At 49.3% G+C, this 26794-nt stretch overlaps 1 protein-coding gene across 8 annotated transcripts in view; it reads left to right on the top strand.

Moving 5' to 3' along the window:
• The window catches only part of shroom2a (shroom family member 2a), a 219124-nt gene that overhangs the window by 158531 nt on the left and 33799 nt on the right, over positions 1-26794 (top strand). For all 8 annotated transcript variants that reach the window (XM_060833403.1, XM_060833407.1, XM_060833404.1 and 5 more), the window contains 3 exons: positions 5676-5807; positions 15012-17433; positions 23649-23749. In XM_060833403.1, the coding sequence (XP_060689386.1) occupies positions 5676-5807; positions 15012-17433; positions 23649-23749 (2655 nt within the window). The remainder of the gene's footprint in view (positions 1-5675; positions 5808-15011; positions 17434-23648; positions 23750-26794) is intronic.

Below are 26794 nucleotides of genomic sequence, written 5' to 3' on the forward strand. Positions count from 1 at the left end.
CTGGAGACAAAGGAGCTCAACAGATCTCCTGTATATGCTCATCAGGAGTTGGTCTGCTGCAGAACTGACCCTGCTTGATAGGTCATCACTTTGTTCTGGGTGGCTGTGGTTCAGTGTGTAGCTCTCCCTTGTCTCCCTGTCAGAAGGTCATAGGTTCAGGCCTCACATAGTCTCATAGAGATGTACAGCATGGAAACAGACCCTTCGGTCCAACTCGTCCATGCCGACCAGATATCCCAATCCAATCTAGTCCCACCTGCCAGCACCCGGCCCATATCCCTCCAAACCCTTCCTATTCATATACCCATCCAAATGCCTTTTAAATGTTGCAATTGTACCAGCCTCCACCACATCCTCTGGCAGCTCATTCCATACACGTACCACCCTCTGTGTGACAAAGTTGCCCGTTAGGTCTCTTTTATATCTTTCCCCTCTCACCCTCACCCTATGCCCTCCAGTTCTGGACTCACCCAACTCAAGGAAAAGACTTTGCCTATTTACCCTATCCATGCCTCTCATAATTTTATAAACCTCTATAAGGTCACCCATCAGTCTCTGACACTCCAGGGAAAACAGCCCCAGCCTGTTCAGCCTCTCCCTATATATAGCTCAAATCCTCCAACCCTGGAACGTCCATATAAATCTTTTCTGAATTCTTTCAAGTTTCACATCTTTCTGATAGGAAGGAGACCAGAATTGCACACAATATTCCAACAGTGGCCTAACCAATGTCCTGTACAGCCGCAACATGACCTCCCAACTCCTGTACTCAATACTCTGACCAATAAAGGAAAGCATACCAAACACCTTCTTCACTATCCTATCTACCTGTGACTCCACTTTCAAGGAGCTCTGAACCTGCACTCCAAGGTCTCTTTGTTCAGCAACACTCCCTAGGACCTTACCATTAATTGTAGAAGTCCTGCTAAGATTTGCTTTCCCAAAATGCGGCACCTCGCATTTATCAGGAAATGCACTAAATTGGAGGGGGTCTTGCTGTTATGGTGTGTGATAGGTTATTGCTCTCCGCATGTAAAGAAGGATTATACATCCGTTGGAGACTGTGCTGCAAAGGCTGACTCGATTGGGTTCCTGGACTGAGGAGGTTCGCCCATGATGAAAGGTTTAACAAAGTGGGTCATATTTGAGGAACGTGAGACAATCGGATTCATCTGTACAAGATTTGGGAAGAAGTGTGACATGATAGACACTGAGAGATATGTTTCATTTGAAATCAGGCTCATAAGCAGCATCTTCTCAGGACATTTGATAACCAAATCGAATCTGTCCAAACTAGCTACAGGTTTCAGGATGGTTTAAACAGGTTCCAAGGGAAAGGGTGTGGAAGGGAACAGAGAGAGAGAGAGAGAGAAAGAAAACAGTCCAACAGGAACAGATCAGCACTGCACCATAAAAGTAGCAGGAAGTAGAATTTGAAACAACAACATGTGTTGACATGGCATGTAGAAACATTTTGAATTGTTTGATTGTACCTCTGTGAAGCTGCTTTGAATGCTTCCTACATTAAAAATGTTCTGTAAGTGCAAACTGTTGTTGATGTGCTTTACTCCGTGCCCACTGAGATCTCCACTGGTGCCCCAGACCCCAACCAAAGCAAAATCCAAGCAAGCACCAGAAAGCAATCTCCCAAGGGCCATTCAGCCACTAGGTAGGTGTGGGGGTGAGGGGCTACCATTCGGACTGAGCGAAGGCCTTCATAACAGCTTAGAGGCACAAAGGAAGAATTTGCGTTTTTGTAGCACCTTGGACGTCCTTCAGATTGTCGAGTAAGCGTTCCCGCTAATGAAATCGTAATGGCAGAAGTGCAACATGTGGGATTGTGCACAGCAAGCTTCCAGAAACACGGAACATAAGAACGAGGAGCAGGAGTAGGCCATCCGACCCATCGAACCTGCTCCGCCATTCAATCAGATCATGGCTGATCTTTTCATTGCCTCAGCTCCACTTACCCGCCTGCTCTCCATTACCCTTCATTCCTTTACAAGTCAAAAATCTATCTTTGCCTTAAAGACATTCAACGAGGTAACCTCAACTGCTTCACTGGGCAGGGAATTGCACAGATTCATAAAGTTTCGGGTGAAGAATTTCTTCCTCAATTTAGTCCTAAATCTGCTTCCCCTTATTTTGAGGCTATGCCCCTGAGTTCTAGTTTCACCCACCAGTGGAAACAAGCTCCCTGTTTCTGTCTTATCCATTCCCTTCATAGCTGTGGATGTATCTAATGTATCATTCTTCTAAATCTCAATAACACAATCAGTCTCTCCTCATAAGCCAACCCTCTCAACTCTGGAAGCAGCCCAGTGAACCTCCTTGATAGGCAGGGACTAGCTTTAATGTCTCATTTCAGACAGTGCATCTCCTTCCAAGGTGCACTGGGAGAGTCAGCCGGGATTTTGTGCTGAAGTGGGACTTGAACCTCCAATGTTGTGATCCTGAGGCTGCCTGTGGCTTGGGGTGAAGGCTCTGCTGTTTCCTGTGTGAGGGTCGACAAGTCAGCATTGATTGGGATTGCCTCCAATGCACTCGGGGTGGCCTTGCTTTAAACTGTGCTGGGGACATAAAGAATTAGGGGACTGTGCGGTTTGCTAAGTTGTCATTTGCAGGTGCCCCTCCATGATGTCTGGGTACTAACTCTGCCTTTGAAGGAGGGAGCAAACTAATATTGAAAAACAGGTTCTTGGTACAAGTGGAATTCCATCTGTAGCAGTGTGATGAACAGATATGAGTGATAGGCCCTGCAACATATGAATGACTCGTATGTGCCTAGACTGTGTGGTTGTGTTGCTTGGAAAGCTATATTTGGCAGTCAGCTTTCAGTATCGTGTCAACACCTTGGTCCTTCTTCCACTGGGCAGGCAGCTTTGTGGCCAAGTCTTCAGGAAGTGAGTGTGTGCGCTTTCCAACTTCTCCTGTCTCTCAATCTCTGCTTTGCTGAATGTCTTCCTTCTATTCTTTGGCTCACTCAGGAAGGGGAACATGGTGGATATTCTAGCGCAGAAAATTCCTCTTGAGACCGAGGCTGAAGTGGTAAGGAGCTTTCTGACAAAGATCTTAAGAGATTCCATGAGGTAACAGATCGCCTTACCCCTTAACCCCCTTCATGCCTCTCTTCCCGTTACTGGTGTGAAGCAGCCAAGTTTATCCTAAGTACAACATGTTGGAGAATGGTCTAATTAAGGAATGTAGAAGATATTGTAGGTTAGGCTTATCAATAAAGAGTGGAATTGCCAACCATTTACCCGGCATTCCATTCTTGTGGGCACTTTATTAGACTGTTTCTTGTTGGGAAAGCAGCCGTTAACGATCTGTCCTCAGTCGCCTAAGGCCATCAACAATTGACAATGTCGGCCATGTTTCCTTTCAGCAGGTAACATGAATTTTAGCGGCAGCCTGCAGCTTTCACAGTTAGTTTATGTGCTTTCAGCACAGAATAGCAACCTAGGAATTGCTAGATGAGAATAGACCCAGAGCCCAGCTCCCCTTTCACCTTGTACCATTCTGGTGGCCCCATGATTATACTGAGACTGGAGTTGTTGATCATCCAACTTTATCAATTATCTCCAACAGTCTGAGAAATGAGGCATGGTAAAGCCCATGGCTTCAACAGGCCTAAATCCACCAGCGTGGTTTACTCTCAAACCTGCTCCACCTGCCATGTCAAATCATTGCAGTATATTAATTCCTTTCTCTGCTTACCGTTGGAGGGATTTGAACTCCTGAACTGTGTGTTGCTCGTCTACAGTTGCACAACAGACCCGAGTGTTAAGCAATACATATCAGGGTTGGTTAAATGCTGTCTTAATAGAATCTACGTGTGATAAACGTCAAGAAACGATCCATGGAGGTTCTATCCTTGGATCTCTACAAGTGTTTTGAATGTTGTGTTCCTTGCTCACAGGAGAATGGGTGATGATATATTCCAGGGAGGGGTCTCACGTTTCCATTTCCAACCTCATCCTCCAGACTCTGAGGGGGACGGGAGTTGGTAAATTGAGCTCTTTGCAAGGTGCTGAAAGAGTGGGCTGCGCTTCTGCCAAAATGAGATATTTATTTGCGTAGATAATTTATCTGTTATCCAGAGGACAGCGGCAGAGATCCGTGCATCTATTATCAGGTGAGGTAAACCCCCACAAAGGCACATACCCTTAAGATTAAAGTGAGACCATTCAGGAACGATATTGAGCAGCAATTGTGAATCTCTTGTCTCGCTCGATTCTCCACCCCTCAAGGAGAAAACAGGTTAACTTGGGGTTAGTTGACAATTCCAAGCCAGAGATTGATGGGTTTTGGCTTGGAAAGTGGAGTTGATACCGATCAGCTATGATCTACTGCTTCCAAAACTTGCTTGCAAATCCTGCCATCTCCTTGGTCTTCCCTTGGCACAGCTACCACCTGACCTTCCCTTCCAAAATGGGGTGCAATCGAGGTGCAACATGGTCTGCTCCAGTTACTATATTTCAAGGACCTGAGTAGCCTCCTTTATAGCACAGAGTAGAGCCATCTATAAAGGTCCTTGTCGGTACGCACTATGTTGGTGTGAGGTACAGGAATATTCCACGAAGGAACTTTCAGGTCCTCACTCGGTGGCCCTGATACAGGCACACACCAGCGAAGGCACTCCCCCTGGTTAAACAGGCACCGTCCATTAATGATCTTCAGAAATATGATCACCCTTCATCTCTCCAAAGAGTTTTTTACTTCTCCCATTCACCTGGATTTGTTTGATCTTCGAGGCTGGAGCTGGCTTTACTACAAAGTCCCCTTTGCTTGAGCAAGACCAGAGCAATTTTCTTAAAAAATAATAATTCTGGGCACAATATGTGGGCTTTTGAGAGAAAATCCATAACCTCAGTGATTGGAAAAGAGGAGTCAGTAATTCCAGGTGAATGTAAGGGGAGATGACAAACTGAGACTGCTTGTCAGCTAATAGCCAAGTGAAAGGGCTCATCTGAGGGAAAATGATCTCGCAATGTTTCTGCACAGCCTAAAGCAGTTTTTCCCTTTCCCTGTTCACTGTTAATGACCCATCATTAGAGGTGAAGTGCGCCTATTGCACATTACTCTTGCAGATCAAAGGCGACCCACTTGGTGTGTCCAGGCCCCTCAAGGTGCCCAATTTTCTTCCCTGTTCTCAATGGCTCGCTCTTACAAGGTTTAAACAGTGTCAGGTGAAAATTGACACCTGCAGCCAAAGTGATTTGCCGTCACTTTCAAATGAAAGGCAACGAGAATTTTTATTGTCGGAGCACTTGAGGGAGGGCCTCACTTGCATTTTATGGAGGATGACTTGGGAGTTTTAGTTCCAGTCAGCAGTTGAATGTTCTCAAGAGTCTGTGTCGGAGTTACGGGAATTAAGGGGTAGAAATTTTGGAAGTACCCTGCCTATCAGGTAACGAGGAACGAAATGGATTGTCAGGGCCCTGATGCAGGGCCAATGTTGGTGTCCTCTCTGTGGGATTTGGATTAGGACAGGCCTACTTGACTGCGGGCCAGCAAATCAGGTTATGGCTCCGCCGTTCCTTTGAACCGTAGGTGGTCTCACATGCTCCGGACAGCTTTTGCGCTGAACACGTTGCAGTGCGAGAGACTTGAAAAGACCTCAATTAAACCCTCTCTCTGTTCCCATGTTAACGTGTTCCCTCCCTCTCTTTCAGGAGTAATGAGCCTGCGGGTAGGCCTCACTCGTGGCATTCGACGAAGTTCACAGACGACCAGCCAGAACCTGCCAGGATGCAGCTGTCGTCCAGCGGACTGTGTCCGTCGTGGCACTCGCGCTATCACACCGCGTAGGTGCCTCACTCTCTCCGGGTTTGAATTCCTTGTCGACTGACTTTGTGCTGCCATCTTTCTATCCATCGTCAACATTCGGCCTAAACCTGCCCTGTTCTCCTTTACCCAGTCATCCGTTGGTACAGCCTCCGGCTGCCAGAGATGCCCCTCGAAGCAGGTCGAAGTGAAACCAAAGAGCAGTGGATGTCACTTGACGATCTGTGTCCCCTGTTAGGCCAGGGGGTGGACCAGGCCCAACCAGCCTGCATTCCCACTGGTCGAATGTAACTAACCAACTGTCCTATGGCTTCAGTATTCCCAGGGAAATTCTGCACACTGCTCCGTGTCAACACAGTCTCACGAAACACTTCTTCGTTCTTTCACGGACAGTCAACGGGTTCCCCACCCCTTCCCCAAGCTGCTGTGAAGTGTTGAGATCATACCTGGATGACTAGTAACCCTTGCCAAATCATTGTTACTTCTTCCAACTTCCAAAGCCTGCTTGGAGCCCAATGGTTTTATAATCTGCACTGCTTCTTGCTGCAGGCTTGGCTCTGAAATCACGGTCATGTTTCCCATCTTGGATGCTTTACTAAGTGTGAGTTATCACTGATCTAGAAAGCCCATTGAAGTCTAGGCTTCAGTCACAGAAATGTGCAACATGGAAACAGACCCTTCAGTCCAACTCTTCCATGCCGACCAGATATCCTAAATAAATCTCGTCCCATTTGCCAGCACTTGGCCCATATCCCACTAAGTCGAGAGTGTGGTGCTGGAAAAGCACAGCAGGTCAGGCACATTCTGAGGAGCAGGAGAATCAATGTTTCGGGCATAAGCCCTTCATCAGGAGTAAGGTCCAAAGCGTTGATTCTCCTGCTCCTCTGATGCTGCCTGACCGGCTGTGCTTTTCCAGCACCACATTCTCGACTCTTATCTCCAACATCTGTAGTCCTCACTTTCTCCATAACCCTCCAAACCTTTCCTACTCATATACCCATTCAGATGACTTTTAAGTAATGTAACTGTACCAGCCTCCACCATTTCCTCTGACAGCTCATTCCATACACACACCACCCTCTGTGTAAAAGTGTTGCCCCTTAGGTCCCTTTTTAAATGTTTCCCCTCTAAACCTATGCTCTCTAGTTCTGGATTCCCCCACCCCATGGAAAAGACCTTGTCTATTCACCCTATCCACACCCTGTCATGATTTTATAAACTCTATTGGGCCACCCCTCAGCCGTTGATGATTCAGGGAAAACAGCCCCAGTCTATTCAGTCTCTCCACATGGCTCAAACTCTCCGACTCCTGCCAACATCCTTGTAAATCTTGTCTGAACCCTTCCAAGTTTCTCAACATCCTTCCTAGAGGAGGAAGGACAGAATTGCATACGGTATTCCAAATGTGGCCTAACCAATGCCCTGTATAGCTGCAACGTAACGTCGAACATTACAGCGCAGTACAGGCCCTTTGGCCCTCTATATTGCACCAACCTGCGAAACCAGTCTGAAGCCCATTTAACCCACGCTGTTCCATTTTCATCCATATGTTTATCCAGTGACCATTTAAATGCCCTTAAAGTTGCCAAGTCCACTACTGAGTTGGCGAGTCGACTCCCATGTCTCCCAACTCCTATATTCAGTGCTCTGACCAATAAAGGAAGGCATACCAAACACCTCCTTCACTATCCTATCTACCTGCAACTCCACTTTCAAGGAACCTACACCCTTGATTTATCTGACCTCCCCAAAAAATGCAGATTACTGTGACCCATAGGTAAGGAGCGAAGCAAGCAGCCTTGGATCATGTTTCTAATCTCTGCGGGTGATGTCAGTTGCCAGTTGAATTTGGATTAACTGCCTGCGAGTATTCACAATGGCGGGAAATGGTCATTGGAGCTGGAGGTCAGAGGGAAGCTGGGGGCTGGGGATGGGGTAGCGGGAATGGATGAAAGTGCTTGATCTTGAGTTACCAGTGCAGGAGGTGACACAGGAGGGTGAGGTTCATCAAAGGTGTGCAAAACACTACTTCTCAAAGAGGCCTTGGTTCATTTCAGATGGAATTGACCTTTGCGACAAAGCACGTGGGAAAAGGTTGGCACATGGAATAGAAATACAGCTGGGATCTGCTTGAATAGTAGATGGTTCTGCCTGGTGAAATGACCAACTCCCGTTATGGACAGGAGGGGAGGGGAGGTTGTTGGGGTCGTGGACCTGACCAGGTGGTCACGAAAGGAACTGTCTTTGTCGAAAGTGGAAAAGGGTGGGGAGGGAAATATATCTCTGCTGGTGGGGTCCTCCGTGACCACCTGGTCAGGTCCACGCCCCCCCTCCGCCCCCCCCCCCCCCCCCCCCCCCCACCAACAACCCACCCTTCCCTCCTGGCACCTTCCACTGCCACCACAGGAATTAGAGTCATAGAGATGTACAGCATGGAAACAGACTCTTCGGTCCAACCCGTCCATGCTGACCAAATATCCCAACCCAATCTAGTCCCACCTGCCAGCACCCAGCCCATATCCCTCCAAACCCTTCCTATCATATATCCATCCAAATGCCTCTTAAATGTTGCAATTGTACCAGCCTCCACCACTTCCTCTGGTAGCTCATTCCATACACGTACCACCCTCTGTGTGAAAAATTTGCCCCTTAGGTCTCTTTTATATTTTTCACCTCTCATCCTAAACTGAAACCCTCTAGTTCTGGACTCCCCGACCCCAAGGAAAAGACTTTATCTATTTATCCTATCCATGCCCCTCATAATTTTGTAAACCTCTATAAGGTCACCCCTCAGCCTCCAACGCTCCAGGGAAAACAGCCCCAGCCTGTTCAGCCTCTCCCTGTAGCTCAGATCCTCCAACCCTGGCAACAACCTTCTAAATCTTTTCTGAACCCTTTCAAGTTTCACAACATCTTTCCGATAGGAAGGAGACCAGAATTGCATGCAATATTTCGACAGTGGCCTAACCAATGTCCTGTACAGCCGCAACATGACCTCCCAATTCCTGTACTCAATACTCTGACCAATAAAGGAAAGCATACCAAACGCCTTCTTCACTATCCTATCTACCTGTGACTCCACTTTCAAGGAGCTATGAACCTACACTCCAAGGTCTCTTTGTTCAGCAACACTCCCTAGGACCTTACCATTAAGTGTATAAATCCTGCTAAGATTTGCTTTCCCAAAATGCAGCACCTCTCATTTATCTGAATTAAACTCCATCTGCCACCTCTCAGCCCATTGGCACATCTGGTCCACATCCTGTTGTAATCTGAGGTAACCCTCTTCGCTGTCCACTACATCTCCAATTTTGGTGTCATCTGCAAACCTACTAACTGTACCTCTTATGCTCACATTCAAATCATTTATGTAAATGACAAAACGTAGAGGACCCAGCATCGATCCTTGTGGCACTCCGCTGGTCACAGGCCTCAACAACCCTCCACCACCACCCTCTGTCTTCTACCTTTGAGCCAGTTCTGTATCCAAATGGCTAATTCTCCCTGTATTCCATGAGATCTAACCTTGCTAATCAATCTCCCATGGGGAACCTTGTCGAACGCCTTACTGAAGTCCATATAGATCACATCTACTGCTCTGTCCTCATCAATCTTCTTCAAAAAACTCAATCAAGTTTGTGAGACATGATTTCCCATGCACAAAGCCATGTTGACTATCCCAAATCAGTCCTTGCCTTTCCAAATACATGTACATCTGTCCCTCAGGATTCCCTCCAACAACCTGCCCACCCCCGACGTCACGCTCACCAGTCTATATTTCCCTGGCTTGTCCTTCCCACCCTTCTTAAACAGTGGCACCACGTTTTCCAACCTCCAGTCTTCCGGCACCTCACCTGTGACTATCGATGATACAAATATCTCAGCAAGAGGCCCAGCAATCACTTCTCTAGCTTCCCACAGAGTTCTTGGGTACACCTGATCAGGTCCTGGCAATTTATCCACCTTTACCCGTTTCAAGACATCCAGCACTTCGTCCTCTGTAATCTGGACATTTTGCAAGATGTCACCATCTATTTCCCTACAGTCTATATCTTCCATGTCCTTTCCACAGCAAATACTGATACAAAATATTCATCTAGTATCTCCCCCATTGTCTGTGGCTCCACACAAGGGCTGTCTTGCTGATCTTGGAGGGGCCCTATTCTCTCCCGAGTTATCCTTTTGTCCTTAATATATTTGTAAAAACCCTTTGAATTCTCCTTAATTCTATTTGCCAAAGCTATCTCATGTCTCCGTTTTTCCCTCCTGATTTCCGTCTTACGTATACTCCTACTTTCTTTATAGTCTTCTCAGGATTCATTTGATCTATCTTGTCTATACCTGACATATGCTTCCTTCTTTTTCTTAACTAAACCCTCAATTTCCTTAGTCATCCAGCATTCCCTATACCTACCAGCCTTCCCTTTCACCCTAACAGGAATATACTTTCTTTGGATTCTTGTTATCTCATTTCTGAAGGCTTCCCATTTTCCAGCCGTCCCTTTACCTGCGAACATCTGCCTCCAATCAGCTTTCGAAAGTTCTTGCCTAATACCGTCAAAATTGGCCTTTCTCCAATTTAGAACTTCAACTTTTAGATCTGGTCTATCCTTTTCCATCACTATTTTAAAACGAATAGAATTATGGTCATTGGCCCCAAAGTGCTCCCCCACTGACACCTCAGTCACCTGCCCTGCCTTATTTCCCAAGAGTAGGTCAAGTTTTGCACCTTCTCTAGTAGTTACATCCACATACTAAATCAGAAAATTGTCTTGTACACATTTAAGAAATTCCTCTTCATCTAAACCTTTAACACTATGCAGTCCCAGTTGATGTTTTTAAAGTTAAAATCCCCTGCCATAACTACCCTATTGTTCTTACAGATAGCTGAGATATCCTTACAAGTTTGTTTCTCAATTTCCCTTTGACTATTAGGGGGTCTATAATACAATCTCAATAAGGTGATTATCCCTTTCTTATTTCTCAGTTCCAACCAAATAACTTACCTGAATGTATTTCCAGGAATATCCTCCCTAAGTACAGCTGTAATGCTATCCCTAATCAAAAACACCACTCCCCCTCCTCTCTTTCCTCCCTTTCTATCCGTGCTGTAGCATTTGTATCCTGGAACATTAAGCTGCCAGTCCTGCCCATCCCTGAGCCATGTTTCTGTACTTGCTTTGATATCCCAGTCCATGTTCCTAACCATGCCCTGAGTTCATCTGCCTTCCCTGTTAGGCCCCTTGCATTGAAATAAATGCAGTTTAATTTATTAGTCCTACCTTGTCCCTGCCTGCCCTGATTGTTTGTCTCACTTCTGTTCTCAGCTGTACCTGTCTCAGATCGATCTCTTTCCTCACTATCTCCCTGGGTCCCACTCCCCCACATTACTAGTTTAAATCCTCCCAAGCAGTTCTAGCAAATTTCCCTGCCAGTATATTAGTCCCCTTCCAATTTAAGTGCAATTTGTCCTTCTTGTACAGGTCACTTCAACCCCAAAAGAGATTGCAAAACCTGCGCCCACACCTCCTCCCTCACCTCCATCCAAGGCCCCATAGGAGCCTTCCACATCCATCAACGTTTCACCTGCACTTCCACACATATCATTTATTGTATCCGTTGCTCCCGATGCGGCCTCCTCTGCATTGAGGAGACTAGATGCCTCCTAGCAGAGCGCTTTAGGGAACATCTCCGGGGCACCTGCCGCAATCAACCCCACCACCCTGTGGCCGAACATTTCAACTCTCCCTCCCACTCTGCCGAGGACATGCAGGTCCTGGGCCGCCTCCACCGCCACTCCCTCACCACCTGACACCTGGAGGAAGAACGCCTCATCTTCTTCCTCGGAACACTTCGACCCCGTGGCATCAATGTGAACTTCACCAGTTTCCTCATATCCCCTCCCCCCACCTTCCTCCAGTTCCACACCTCCAGCTCAGCACCTTCCCCATGACTTGTCCTTCCTGCCAATCTCCCTTTTCACCTATCCGCTCCACCCTCCTCTCTGAGCTATCACCTTCATCCCCACCCCCATTCACCCATTGTAGTCTTTGCTACCTTCCCCCACCCTCCTCCCCGACCTATCACCCCCATCCCCACCCCCATTCATCTATTGTACTCTATGCTACTTTCTCCCCAACCCCACCACCCTCCCATTTATCTCTCCACTGCAGTCACTCTACCTGTATTCCTACTGAAGAGCTTTTGCCCGAAATGTCGATTTTCCTGCTCCTGGGATGCTGCCTGACCTGCTGTGCTTTTCCAGCACCACACTAATCCAGACTGTTGCTATCAGTTGCCAGGGGAATCGAATGTAAAAGTAACCGTGTTTGCTTGCGATCTATTGAGTGTCAGTGAGTCCACATCTCGAGTAATGTGTACAGTTTTTTCTCTCCTTGGGAGCATTGCAAATGCATTGGAAATGGTTCAAAGAAGGTTCATTCCACTGATACCTGGGGTGGGAGGTTATGTTATGAGGAAGGTTGGCCAGACTGAGTCTGCGTCCATGTATTACCGACTTTGAAAGAAGGTGAATGTGGGGTGGATGGCGCAAGAGCAGATGGGAAAGCAAAAGCAGAGGATGACTCAGAGGATTTTCAGATGGATGTAGACAGGAAGAGCAAGTGGGCAGGGACTTGGCAGGTGGAATATAATATGGGAAAAGGTGCGGGTATACACTGTGGCAGGAAGAATGGAGGAGCTGAATATTATTTAAGTGGCAAGACTGCAGAATGTTACAGACTGAGGGTATTGTACACAAATCACAAATGACTAGTTGGTTGGGTAGCATTGGAGACAACTTGAAGGTTGGTCTTTATTTCAAAGAGAGTGAAGTACATCAATCGGGAGACCTTGCTAAAATAACAGGTACCAGTCAGACCACACCTGGAGAATTGCAAACAGTTTTAGTCCCCTCGTCAAAGGAAAGATATACTGGCATTGGATGCGGTCCAGAGACGGTTCACTAGGCTGATACCACATATGGAGGGTCTGTCTTTTGAGGAGAGATTTGGGTGTGTACTTATTGGTGTTTAGAAGAATGAAATGCAACCTTATGGAAGCACATAGGGTTCATGATAGGGGCTTGACAGGGCAGATGTGGACAGGTTGTTTTCTCCTTGTGGCAGAGTCAAGAATAAGAGGACATAACCTCAGAATAAGGGGGTCACCTCTTTAAGACAGATGATAAGGAGTTTCTTCCCTTTGAGGGCAGTGAATCTGTGGAATTCGTTACCACAGAAGGCGATTGAGGCCGGGTTATTCAGTATATTTACAGCTGAGATAGACAGATTCTTTTGATCAGTAAAGGAGTCAGGGTGAAAAGGCAGGGAAATAAAGTTGAGGATTATCTGATCACCCATGGTCTCACTGAATGACTCGACTGGCTGAATGACATAACTGTGCTCCAACATCTTGTGGTCGTGGGAGTTTAGGAGAATCAGGATTTGGATCAGTGGTGCTGGAAGAGCACAGTAATTCAGGCAGCATCCAACGAGCAGCGAAATCGACGTTTCGGGCAAAAGCCCTTCATTAGGAATAAAGGCAGTGAGCTGGAAGCATGGAGAGATAAGCTAGAGGAAGGTGGGGGTGGGGAGAGAGTAGCATAGAGTACAAAGGGTGAGTGGGGGAGGAGAGGGTGGAGTGGATAGGTGGAAAAGGAGCTAGGCAGGTTGGACAAGTCCGGACAAGTCATGGGGACAGTGCTGAGCTGGAAGTTTGAAACTGGGATGAGGTGGGGGAAGGGGAAATGAGGAAGCTGTTGAAGTCCACATTGATGCCCTGGGGTTGAAGTGTTCCGAAGTGGAAGATGAGGCGTTCTTCCTCCAAGCGTCTGGTGGTGAGGGAGCGGCGGTGAAGGAGGCCCAGAACCTCCATGTCCTCGGCAGAGTGGGAGGGGGAGTTGAAATGTTGGGCCATGGGGCGGTGTGGTTGATTGGTGCGGGTATCTCTGAGATGTTCCCTAAAGTGTTCTGCTAGGAGGCGCCCGGTCTCCCCAATGTAGTGGAGACCACATCGGGAGCAACGGATACAATAAATGATATTAGTGGATGTGCAGGTAAAACTTTAATGGATGTGGAAGGCTCCTTTAGGGCCTTGGATAGAGGTGAGGGAGGAGGTGTGGGCCCAGGTTTTACAGTTCCTGCGGTGGCAGAGGAAAGTGCCAGGATGGGAGGGCGGGTTGTAGGGGGGCGTGGACCTGACCAGGTAGTCACGGAGGGAACGGTCTTTGCGGAAGGCGGAAAGGGGTGGGGAGGGAAATATCTCCCTGGTGGTGGGGGTCTTTTTGGAGGTGGCGGAAATGTCGGCGGATGATTTGATTTATGCCTCGTTTAGGAGAATCAGGCTATTTATTGAACCATATAAAATTCTGAGGGGAACTGATGGTTTGGATGCTGAGAGGATGTTTCCCCTTGTGGGAGAGACGAGAACTGGAGGGGGGGATACAGTTTAAAAATAGGGGACCATCCATTTAAGAGAGAGAAAGAGAAGGAGTGTTCTTTTTCCTCCTGGTGGATATGAGTCTTTGAAACTCTCTTCCCAGAGAGGGGAGGTGATGAATTATTGCATAATCCTCAGGGTGAGGTGGATAGATTTATGACTGAAGACTGTCAAAGGGTATCAGGGGTTTTTAGGGGGGTCGGAAAGTAGGATGGAGTTCCCAATCAGATCAGCCGCGATCTTATTAAATGGTAAAGCAGAATTGAGCAGCCAAGTGGCTTAATATCTGTAATTCATATCTTCAATAAGACACACTTCCTTTTATCGAAATTTCAAGTTACTGCCCCAGTCTATTACAATGTTACAAACTTCATAAATGGACCAAGGCCAATGAAGAGTGATAGAGGCAGGTTTAATGACCTTTTCCGAAACAAAGCTCTCAAGCGTATAAAAAAAAGTGATGTGAAAGGCGAAAGGGAGTGGGGTTAATTGGGTTAAGTAGATTGGCCGTGCTGAATTGCCCGTGGTGTCTACGGATGTGCAGGCTGGATGGATTAGCCTGGAGAAATACAGGGTTACAGGGATGGGATGGTGGGGTTGCGTCGGTGTGGACTCGATGGACTGAATGGCCTGCTTCCATACTGCAGGGATTGCATGATTGTTCTTGTGAAGGTTATGCACAGGCCTTGCATGCTGAACGGCCTCCTGTACCGTACACATATATGTCTGTTCAATGCGTGGTCTGACCAAAACCATGTCTCGATTCCCTTCTGCTTTCTCTCCAGCTCTTCATCGAATGACCTCTCAGACAAGTGGGATGAGACCACTCTGCAGCGTGTTTCTGACCAGTTCAGCTCCCTCGGCAGCATGGACAGTCTGGACCAGCACCATGCCATCTACCAGGGCAGCAGCCTGTCCCCCACTCACTCCAGCAATAGCATGGACCACATCTCTGGGCACAGCAAGCGGGATTCGGCCTACAGCTCCTTTTCCACCAGTTCCAGCACCCCAGACTACACCCTGTCGTCATCCAAGAGTGACACATCATCCTCCACTGAGAATGTGTTGAACAGGGGGACCCCCTGGGAGGCGCCAAGGCCCAGCAATGGCAACGGACGCCCAGGCCCGAGCGCAACCGAGCGGTCCGGTCTAGAGGACAGGCCTGTGATCCCAGGGCCCGAGGACGCTGCACGGCCGGAGGAGCACCTCGGCTCCCGGCCTCAAGCGCCAGGCAGGACCAGCTTCGGGCCTGTGTGGCATGTGCCGGAGAGGAGGAGTCAGGGCGAGACCAGGGCACCCCGGCGGATCTCCCCACCCCCGCTCCCTCCTGTCCGCAGCGACAGCTACGCCGCCACAAAGGTGCACGAGAAGGCGCAGGCCGGAGGGCCTCCTGATGGGAACGGGACCTCTCGGCAACAGCCCTCAGCCAAGCCTCAGCTTTGTGGCGACTGGGCCCTGGAGGGCACTGAGCATGAGGGAAGGAGGGCGAAGCAAGCCAGCCCTCTGTACTGGGCCGAGGCTGCTCCCCAAGCCCCATGGGACGATAACAAGCAGCTTAGTGCCAGCAAGCTTAGCCTGTCCAGCACAGACATCCGCTACGCCCAACCCACCTTGTCCTCCTCTCACCAACGGCAGCACAGTGATGAAAGCAACTTTCACCATAGCAACAGCACCAGGATGGCACTGTGGGACAATGGCCTTTATCATGGCCCACAACAGACAGCGCCTGAGAATGCTCCCCATTCTGATCGGAGCCAAACCAGGCCAACAAAGGCAGTAGTTCCAGCTCCCACCAACTCCTGGCAGCCTGACCTAGCAGGTGCTCACCCTGCCTGGGCCAGGCCCGAATGCTGGGATAACCAGAAGGGAGCTGCCTACTCCTTCAGTCCAGATCACAGCAGCAGTGATGCAGGCCCCTGGCCTGCCGGCTACCAGGTCTTGTCCCTCGATGGTCACGTCCCCTGCAGGCCCGAAGCAGGGGCATCACGTCTGCCTTATGGCCCGCCTGGTCACCTGGAGACAGGCCGGTCCCAGCCGCCAAGCAGTCGGTGCTGGCCGCAAGCAGATGGCACTGCCGTGTGCCCTGACAGAACGCCCCTACTTCACTCCCTGGCACAGGAGAGTAGGAGGCTGCCCCCTGAGGCCTCGGTCTACCCGCAGGTCAAGCAGCAGCAGCAGCGGAGGAGTGACCGCTTTGCCACAGCCCTTCGCAATGAGATCCAGACTAAGCGGGCACAGCTGCAGAAGAGCAAGAGTGCCGCGGCCTTGGCACCCGTTTCCCCTGAGACTGTGGGCAGGGCCGGGGACACTGTGGCGGAGTGGCTGCCCGATGCTTCTCCCTCCCCCGATGTCTCCTGCGCCTCCTACAAGGACGACCTGAAGGAGGCCCAGGCCCGAGTCCTGAGGGCCACCTCCTTCCAGCGGAGGGACCTGGGGCCAGTGGCAGCTCCCCGCCAGCCCCATTCCCCCGCTGCTAAAGAGGAGGGGCCCTCCCCGCCCTCAGCTCTCCACCCAAGGGTTCCAGTCCCCCTGACCCGCTTGGGTGGCAGGAAGCGACTGACCCCAGAGCAGAAGCTGCGTTCCTATTCCGAGCCGGAGAAGATGAACAAGGTGGGCACCCCCGATGAGGCTGGAATCTCCCATCCTCCTCCTCCACCGGGCACAGAGCCCCACAGCTCCTTCGCTGACAGGCGGCATTTCTTTGAGGCCAGTGGGAGGCCGCTACCCCTGCCTGCTCAGGGTCCCCGCCCTGGAGGCACTGAGGCTCAGCTCAGGCTCCACGGGAAGGGTAGCGGCAGCAAGGCCGAGGACAGGCTTCTGGAGACTGTGGACCGGGACCAGGCCCGAGTCCGGGCCAGCTCACTGGGAGGGGGCTGTGAGAGTGCCCGGAGGGCCCCCGATCCCGGGGGGAGCTGGCCGCTGCGATACATGGCTCCTCAAACTAGCGGCCTCCCTGAGCAGCCCAACCCCGCTGGGTATCCCCGCCACCTGGACCCCAGCGGGCACAAAGCTGGGCCGCAGCGCCTGGGCACCTTCGCAGAGTACCAAGCGACGTGGAGGGAGCAGAGGAAGGTGCCGGAGGCCCGGGGTTCCGGAAGGTTCCATTCTGCGGACGACATCCTTGAGCAGAGTTTCCAGGAGCCTGCAAGCCCACAGTATGTCCATGAGCGATCCAGATCGTCTCCTTCCACTGATTTCTACGTCCAGGTAATCTCTCCCACAGTTACTCTCCCTCAGATTCCTGACCATTGCCAGGCTGGCTTTTACACTCAAAAGTTAACGTGGTTTGTTTGCCCAGCATTGAACTTTGAACTCCCAGGCAAGTGTAACATCACAAGCCTGCAGCTGCAGAGTGTTTATTTTATTGATTCGTGGAATTGGCTAATATTTAAAGCCTATCCCTGATTACCTCAAGCGTAGTTAAGATTCTGCGGACTTGCAGCCTCACATAGGCCAGACCAGATAAAGATGGCTGCTGTTCCTCCTTGAAGAGCTTTAGATGGGTTTCAACAACAGTTAACTTTCCTCTTAGTCCAGGCTTTTCCTCGTTAACTTTCCGATTTGAGCAGCCTCCGAGGGGTGGGATTCTCGTGGGCAGAGCGGGTACCTGGTTATTGTAAAGCCAACACACGTACGTGTGGCAGTTCTCTCTCCGCGGCCCTGTGACCCAGCCCAACAATTCCCGAGCAAAGGCTTGGGGTGGTGGTAGTTAGGACGAAACGTGGTCTCCATCTGGTTCACCAGCTCGACGCTGAGGTGGGGGCAGGAGGATGGATGTCAGCTCCAGGCCCAACAGCTGCACAGTCCCCCTGTTCACAATGAATGGCACAGAAATGGACCATTTGGCCCAACCTGTCCGTGCTGCAGTTTATGGTCCACTCAAATCACCTCATCATTTCATTCCAACAGCAACACCATTACCTCCCCTCGCCACCCCATGTAGGTCTCCTGAAATGTATTATTACAATCCCTACCATGTGTAAGCAGGCCATTCAGTCCATCGAGTCCACACTGATCCTCCAAAGGGCATCCCAAGCAGACCTACCCTCTCTCCTTAACTCTGCATTTACCATGGTTAACCCACCCAGCCTGCACATCGCTGGACACTATGGGCAATTTAGCATGGCCAGTCCACCAAACCTGCACATTTTCGGGCTGTGGGAGGAAACCTGAACAGACACAAGGAGAACATGCACAGTCCACACCATCACTTGATTGATGGAATCGAACTCGGGTCCCTGGCGCTGTGAGGCAGCAGTGCTAGCCACTGTGCCACACTACGTATCTCTACCATTCACCTCAACTACTCACTACCTCTTTACCTCTTGGTAAGGCCCATTTCTCCTGAACTTCTGACTCAATTTATTTGAGGCTATATTACATTCAAGTTCCCCTCCCCCACCATAGGGCAGATGCTCTCCCTGACCTGGTCAAACCACTATGTGAAAGTCAGTTGCGCAAACCAGGTTTTGAGGTTGTAATTTGTGATATGGCACCACAGTAAAATTTGACCTGTCAAAACTGAACAGTTTGATGTTTATAAAGCACCAGGCTGGTTCACCAAAGCACCCCACCACATCTCGATGAGTGGCTACATTCCCATGATGCAGTTTATGTCAGTGGCCTGGGAGATGGCAGTTTGTCATCGAGGCAACCAGGAACACGTGAGCTTGACTCCTGATGCATCAAACCAGCATTTCGACCGCCCCTGGAGTAACGTGTACCTTTTTTGTCCTCTGGCCCAGAAGGTGAACAAACCTGCCCTAAAGGGGGAGCAACAATAGTTCACCAGATTGAACCCTGGGCTGAGAGGGTTACCCTATGTGGAGAGAAGGCTTCTCTGCAGTTTACAACAACAGCAGATGACTTTGTTGAAACTAGAGTCTGAAGAGTATTGGCAGGGTAAGATGCTGAGGGAAAGTTTTTCAAGCTGGAGAGACCAGAACTAAAGCATATTGCTTCAGGTTAATGGGGTTGTCCATTTAGGACCAGGATGAGGAGAAATGTCTTCACAAACAAGGTGGTGAATCTTCCAGGCGAGAGAGCTATGGTAGCTCAGTGGGTGTACTCAAGGCTGCAGTCAATACATTTTTGGACTCGAAGGGAAATGGGGGTAATGCTTAGAGGTAGAGTTGAGATAGCTCAACCTTGAGCTTCTTGAAAACAGTTTGAGGAGTGGTTTGGTCTCCTGCACCTGTTGTGTTCTCGTATCTCTCGTGTCAAGTCACATGTCTTGCTGGAAGCTTCTTGAGATTTCTTTCCTTTATTGTTAGTCAGGTGCTCCTCTGAGGTGAGACACAATGCGAGTTTTACCTCCTAGCTATAAATTTCGAGATTCTGCCTGGAGTTTAGAACATAAAACAGTACAGCGCAGAACAGTCCCTTTAGCCCTCGATGTTGTGCTGACCTGTGAACTAATATAAGCCCATCCCCCACAATATCCCATCATCATCCATGTGCTTCTTGTTTAAATGTATAGTTTCACAAAGGTGATGGATTAACTGGAGACTTGTAACTTATCAGACACTCTGACAGCCATTTATCATCACCTTTGCCCTTGTAGGATTTGCTGAATGATACTGGGCCTTAAAGAGTTAAACTATGAGACCAAGTTGGATCGATTGGATTTGTGTTCTCTTGCTATAGGGACGTTAAGGGGTCATCTAATTGAAGTGTTTATAATGATTGAAAGGAGTCAATGAGGTGGATGAAGAGAGACCCTGTCCCCTGGTTGTGAGGGTGTGCCGATTGAGGAGGTATAACCTTTGAGATTAATGCCTGGAGCAATGCCAGGGAGTTACCCCTTCACACAAAGGGTTTTGGTAATCTGGTGACTCTGTCCCCCAGAAAGGGACGGAAGGAGGGAATCATTTGACAATTTCAAAACGGAGCCTGAGCTGCTTTTGCCCAAAAAGGCTTTGAAGAACCTGGAGTTGCGGTGGGTTAAAATACAGATCAGCTGTATTCTAATGGATTGGGGAGTGAGGTGGGCACCCTCTTATTGCTGTGTACCGTCATTCTGTCCTCACGTTATTGCAGGGCTTGTCCTTGATCCTTCAGCCCCAAGTGAAAGTTTACAGAGGAAGGAAAGCAAATAAGGAACATTATTGGATGGCTTATGTTTACACACCTTTGGGTTTCTTTGGAATGACTGTGTGCTTACACAAGTACCCGAAGCAGTGTGTACAGTCAAGCCTTTGTCGCAGGGAATGCCCTGCCTTCACCTGACACTGGGTGTTTCCTAACTAAGCTGCAGTACGTTAACCTGTCCCAGTCCCAATCCCAGCCGCTGTGGATGCTGTTTTCAGAGTATTGTCATTGAGTTTTGATCCTGGATAGTGTGTTGACTGCTCCTGGGGTGTTTGTAGAGCTGCTCACTCCCCTGCCCCAGCCAGAGACGGTGGGTTTGTCACAAGATGACGACTTCTGTGTGGTTCTGGAGTGACCTCGCCGGCCTGCCTGGGAAGGGGCAGCAGGACCCCTCCCCTGAAGGGTATGAGCCAGCCAGTTTTTACAGCACTCCAAGCCTCCTGATCATCGCCGATCCCTGTCTCCCACACCCACCCCCTCCTCTTTGTAACCCCGAGTCCCATTTCTCAAACTGCTATCGTGGCCCTTGAAAGCACGTTTTCCAGATTGTCTTGTTCTGTTACGAGTCCAGTAACCACCTCACACCCCAGGTGTGTGTGTGTGAGAGAGAGAGAGAGAGAGAGAGATCATCACTGTTTGCTCACAGCTCCCCTCAGGACCTCTGCCCCTTCCCCCTGCACCCAAATGATGAGGTCAATGTTACACATTTCCTATTTCATTGCTCATGTCTGGAGTTACTCACCAATTTGGAGTTGTATCACACCATGGTGAGGATCCGCTGATCAAAGCTCTCATTGTCTAGGAGAAAGTGAGGACTGCAGATGCTGGAGATCAGAGCTGAAAATGTGTTGCTGGAAAAGCGCAGCAGGTCAGGCAGCATCCAAGGAGCAGGAGAATCAACGTTTCGGGCATGAGCCCTTCTTCAGGATTCCTGAAGAAGGGCTCATGCCCGAAACGTCGATTCTCCTGCTCCTTGGATGCTGCCTGACCTGCTGCGCTCTTCCAGCAACACATTTTCAGCTCTCATTGTCTATACAAGCATCCTCCATTCCCGTCAGTGTACAGGAGTGTACACGGGTGTCTGTTCGATGGTAATAGAGTCATACAGCATGGCAACAAACCCTTTGGTCTAGCCTAGTTCTTGCCGTCCATAATCCAAAACTAAACTAGTCTCACCTGCCTACTCTTGGCACATAATACCTCCAAACATTTCTTATTTGTGTACTTATTCAAATGTCTTTTAAACATTATAATTGCAGCTGTATTAATCACTTCCTCTGGAAATTCATTCCACGCGTAAATCACTCCGTTTATATAAAAAAAATGCCCTTCATGTACTTTTTTAAATCGTTTTTGTCGCCTTAAAAGTATGCCCCCTAGTGTTGAAATCCCCCACTCTCGGGAAGAAACCTGCCTTTCACCTTATCTCTGCCCCACATGACGTTATACACCTGTATGCGGTCATCCCTCAACCTCCTACGCTCCAGTGAAAGAAGTCCCAGCCCTATCCAGCCTCTCCATATAACTCAAACCTTCCATTCCTGGTAATATCCTGATCTAATTTTTTCTGCACCCTCTCCAGCTTAATATCCTTCCAATGAGAGGGCAACCGGAGCTGCACGCAGTTGGCCATTAGAGGCTTCACCAACGTCCTGTACAACCTCAACGTGACATGCCAACTCCTATACTCAAAGGCTTGAGCAATGAAGGCAAGCATGCTGAACCCTGTCTACTTGTGATGCCAACTTCAAAGAATTATGTACCTCGACCCTTAGATCCCAGGGCCCTAGCATTATTTGTATAAGTCCTGTACTTACCAAACTGCAATGCCTCATATTTATCCAAATTAAACTCCATCTGCCCCTCCTCAGCCCGTTGACCCAAATCTCTTTATAACCTTGGATAGCCTACTTCACTGACCACTACACCATTAATCTTTGGCTTTCAATAATGCTGCTAACCCTAAGCTTCATGGCAGATGGGATTTCTCATCTCCCGCTCTCCCACTGCAAGTAACTATTCCAGTTTGCAGTTGGAGATTTTTCATTTCTCAGTGGATGCAGTTCGGGGGTGACTTCCTAGAATAGCTTTAGTGCAGAAAGAAGTCATTTGGCCCAAAGGGTCTGAAGGGACTCGTACCCCTTCCCCTATTCCACCATGGCTAATCTGCCTAACCTGCACATACGCGGATTGTAGGAGGAAACGGGAGCACCCGGAAGAAACCCACGCAGACGCAGGGAGAATTCCACACAGACAGTCGCCCGAGGCTGGAATTAAACCTGGGTCCCGGGGCCAAGAGGCAGCAGTGCTAACCATTGAGCCGCTATGATTCGATCTAAGCTTTCAAGCTGTTAGTCAGCTGAGGAGGGTAGATAGTGAGGAATGCATTCTGCTGGTTGAGGAGTCTGAGACTTGGGACATCAACTTCAAAAATATATATATTTTTGAAATTTATATATATTTGGGAGATTTAAACAACCCTTGGATAAGCACATGGATGAGGATGGGATAGTGTAGTGGGATGGGCTTAGATTAGTTCACAGGTCGGTTCACAGGGCCTGTTCTGTGCTGTATTGTTCTATGTTTTATATATAAAAGCTGACCTTACATGAGGGAGCTGAGGAGACAGTCGGTTAGAAGTTTGGGACTCGCTTCTCTAACAAGTAATTGTTACCAGTTGTTAATTTTCGCTCTGAAAGTAGTAAGAGTTTTGCTTGGAGATGTGGGGCACAGGTCAGACTCTTGGGTTGATTGACTTCCCCTTGTTGCTAAGCCCCTCCCCAAACAGTGAGGAAACTGGTCTTGGTGGGAGCTTTAAACAAACCCAATGGATGGGGGAATTGGGTGTGGCACTGTTTTGAGCTGTGCTGTGCTGTGTTTCCAAAGCCCGATTTCAACACTCCAGTCAATCCAGCAGCACACTCCAGGCCCCGGCTCCTCTCTGCTGAGGGCTGCAGGCAAGTTGATGTGAGAGGCCTGGGCCTCCCAACCCTACAATTATCTGGTTGGGACACATTCCTGAGAGCAGGCAAGCTAAAGTGGATTAAGATGGGATAAATACAGGGTAAGGCAGCACAGATCAGGGGAGGTTGGTGAATGATATGGGAAACCAACGCTGCACTGTTAAACAATCTGTTGCTCCCCCAAACTCCAGCACCCCACACACCCACCCACCCTTCCATTGCCAATCCAAACACAAGCTCCGTGGCCAAGTGCCTCTGAACAGGGTTTGGTTTCAGAATGAGCTGCTTCGCATCGCGCGGAATACAGCCTCCAGATGCCAAATGATAGGTTTTGTCGACAGAACTTTTCCTGTTGCAACCACTCTGCAGGACGCTCCCGCTGAAGCAAGAAGGCGGCCAGACGGCTTCCAGAGGGAGATGGAGCAGCCGGCTCCCGGGGCTGAAGGAGGAAGGTCAAGTCCGCCCGCGAGGTGGGTACTGCGGGGCGCGCGCACGCATGCACAGGGGGCTGTCGCATCTCACGGGCATCCACGTGGCACCTGACTGTGGGCTCAGGGACTGAGATGTTTTGTGGTCTGCTTTTAGCGAGTTTGCGAAAGCTGGGGTTTTTTTTAAACTGTATGGGAGGGGTGGTTTCTGGAAGCGATCCCGGGATACTTAGCAGCTTCACTTCTGGAACTGTGACAGCCTGCACCAAAAGTTTATCTCCCACGGGAGAAGCCCATAATGCTTTCAATGAGAATCGAGGCCTTAAGTGATTTGAGTGGAGACATTGTAGGACGACTTGCTACCTCTCCAGCTCCTCTGCAGAGTCAGCCTTGCATCTCGAGTCGATGTGAACGGCACAGGTGGACTCTTTTGGAGGGACATCAAGGAGGGTAGTACAACTCTCAAACACTTCTCCCTTGAAAAGCTGTGGTCTGCAATTGCTGGGGGAGGCTCGTTTGGAAGCTGTTGAGGTAGATAGGTAGGATTTTTGCGTCTGTTAGGAAACAGTATTGCACACTCTGCAACAGAGCTGGATAAAGGAAGGTGAAGTTCAGAGCACCCATAGCCTCATTGGGATAAATGGGCTGAATGGCCTGTGGTCGATATTGAGCATTCTAAATCCGTCAAAACCCTCCCCTCCAAAACAAAATCAGTACTTTGGTCGCTGCAACATTTTAAACATCGCAGGAACTTGCCCCTGTGCTGAGCGTGTGATCTGGTTGAGAGATTTCCTCCTCCAGTCTCTGGTCCCCACTGCAGTAATCCAGCATGGGGTGCACCACTAGAGTTACCCTCCTTTTCAGATCATCGCTGGCCACTACAATTCCAACAGAGAGCCAGGTTTTCTTTCGGATTGCCAGCTGCACGTTTCCAGGGATGAGACTGCGTCAGTGCTGGGTTTTGACCCATTTGGAGATCCAGTGATGGTGTGCGGGGGCAGGTGACTGGAGCACTGAGGTTTTTATTCGGGTGAAGGCACTGGATGGGTCAGTGATCCGTGAGGTGCCTCACTGCCTCAGGATATGTTGGCTTTGATGATGATGATGTTGGCAGGGGGGAAAGCTGGGTGGGTCATCGGTTACAAGTGGATCGTGTTGTCATTGGTGAGTGATACTTCTCCCTGAGCCTGGCCAGGGGGTGCATGTGGGAAGGTGAAATGCTTAAGATCAAAACACACCCACTCTGCAAAGTTAGCTGGAGTGAGAGACCAAGAGCTGGCTCTTCCTGGTCAATCTGAGAAGCCAAATCAGAAGCAACCAGCCATGTTCCCTGTAAACAGGTGCTGCTGTATCACCCTGGTGCAAGTTCTTCAATTGGCCTCCATTACACTGCTGTCACCCAGTGCGGTCTCCTCTCACGGGAAGGGCTGCAGAAGCTCTGGAAAGGCCACAAAGATGCTTCCTCGTGAGATGAAGAGGTTTTATCGACTGAATCAGGGGGGACCAGCAGAGACAGACACAAGCTTCAGGTATCAGGGGGTGGTTCTTCACCCAGAGAGTCGTGACCCTCGGGAGCAGCCCTTCACCTTTGCACTGAGCTTCTGATTCCTGTAATCGAGAGGTGAACCTGTCTCCAGCTGGAGAACAGAGGCTTCTTTGTCCAAGAGCAAAGCACTGTATAACGTTAAGATTAGATTAGATTACTTACAGTGTGGAAACAGGCCCTTCGGCCCAACAAGTCCACACCGACCCGCCGAAGCGCAACCCACCAATACCCCTACATTTACCCCTTACCTAACACTACGGGCAATTTAGAATGGCCAATTCACCTGACCCGCATATCTTTGGACTGTGGGAGGAAACCGGAGCACCCGGAGGAAACCCAGGCAGACACGGGGAGAACGTGCAAACTCCACACAGTCAGTCGCCTGAGTCGGGAATTGAACCCAGGTCTCTGGCGCTGTGAGGCAGCAGTGCTAACCACTGTGCCACCGTGCCGCCCACAAACTAGTCCTGCAACCCTAAATGACTTATCCACATGTAGATATGTGACTATCTGGAAGTTAACCAGTCTCATTGGACCGACTGAGGACGATCTGTCTCCTCATCCTTTCAGGCCTGTTGCCTGTTGATGTCGGGGGTGGAAGAACCAGAGTCACCACCTCGACTTGGTTTCCATCGCTAAGGGAGTTGGGAAGGAATTGCCTGGATTTCATTCTCCAGGGAATTCTGAGCTTTTGTTTTAAATCTCTTCTTTTTTTTCTGTATTTTGCCTCCTGTTTGGAGATTTCACATCTCTGGGTGGGCAGTAAGCGATACCATTATGATGTGGGGGGGTACCGTAACTGGGTGTTTTCTCGGCTGCCCCCCTGTGCAGTCTCTGAGTCGCACTTCCTGTGAGTGCAGATCCCTCTGTTCCCTTCCCTCTCCTCCCAGTCCTTGCACTTCTGCACACTGTGATATCCAGGCAGCGCCCATTTCCATCCTTGTGTAACAAACTTCAGCTAATAACCACACTAATAATCAATTCTAGAGAGTCAGCCGCGCTTGTAAGGTGGCTCAGGGAGGCTCACTAGGAGCTGCATTCATACGGAAATGCGCACATGGACACAATAAATGTACCTTCTATGAAGCACCCGGGAGCTCGGGAAGTCTGTTGTTCCCTGTTGCTTTCTCCAGGCCAACTGTGACGATGCTGTCACTTTAAGAAGGTTATATTGTCCCTTTTTTTTGAAGAGACGTCGTAAAAGCAGATGTGTCGAAGGGTCTGGTCCAACCACGGCAGGGGAGTGGCCAGTTCTCCCAGTTCAAGTTTTCTCTGGCCTGTTTTCAGCTGTAGCAGTCGCAAGGTGTGAGAGTCCAGGGAAGTTGCAAGCTTCTGTAAGGTACTCCTCTGGCCGCCATCTCAAATCTTTTTGGGTGTTGTTATCCTCCTGCCTGTAAGAATCTGTGTTTGAATTTACCTTTTTGCCAAGGGGTGTGTTTAAGTGATGTTACTGGATTGGAGCAGTTAGTTAGTAATAGTTCCTGTATCGGGTCAGTTAAGTTTTCCACTAGTTAAGTTCTTCCAAATTCCATTTTCTTTAG

This window comes from Hemiscyllium ocellatum, chromosome 12, assembly GCF_020745735.1.
Source record: "Hemiscyllium ocellatum isolate sHemOce1 chromosome 12, sHemOce1.pat.X.cur, whole genome shotgun sequence".
NCBI classification, from domain to species: domain Eukaryota; kingdom Metazoa; phylum Chordata; class Chondrichthyes; order Orectolobiformes; family Hemiscylliidae; genus Hemiscyllium; species Hemiscyllium ocellatum.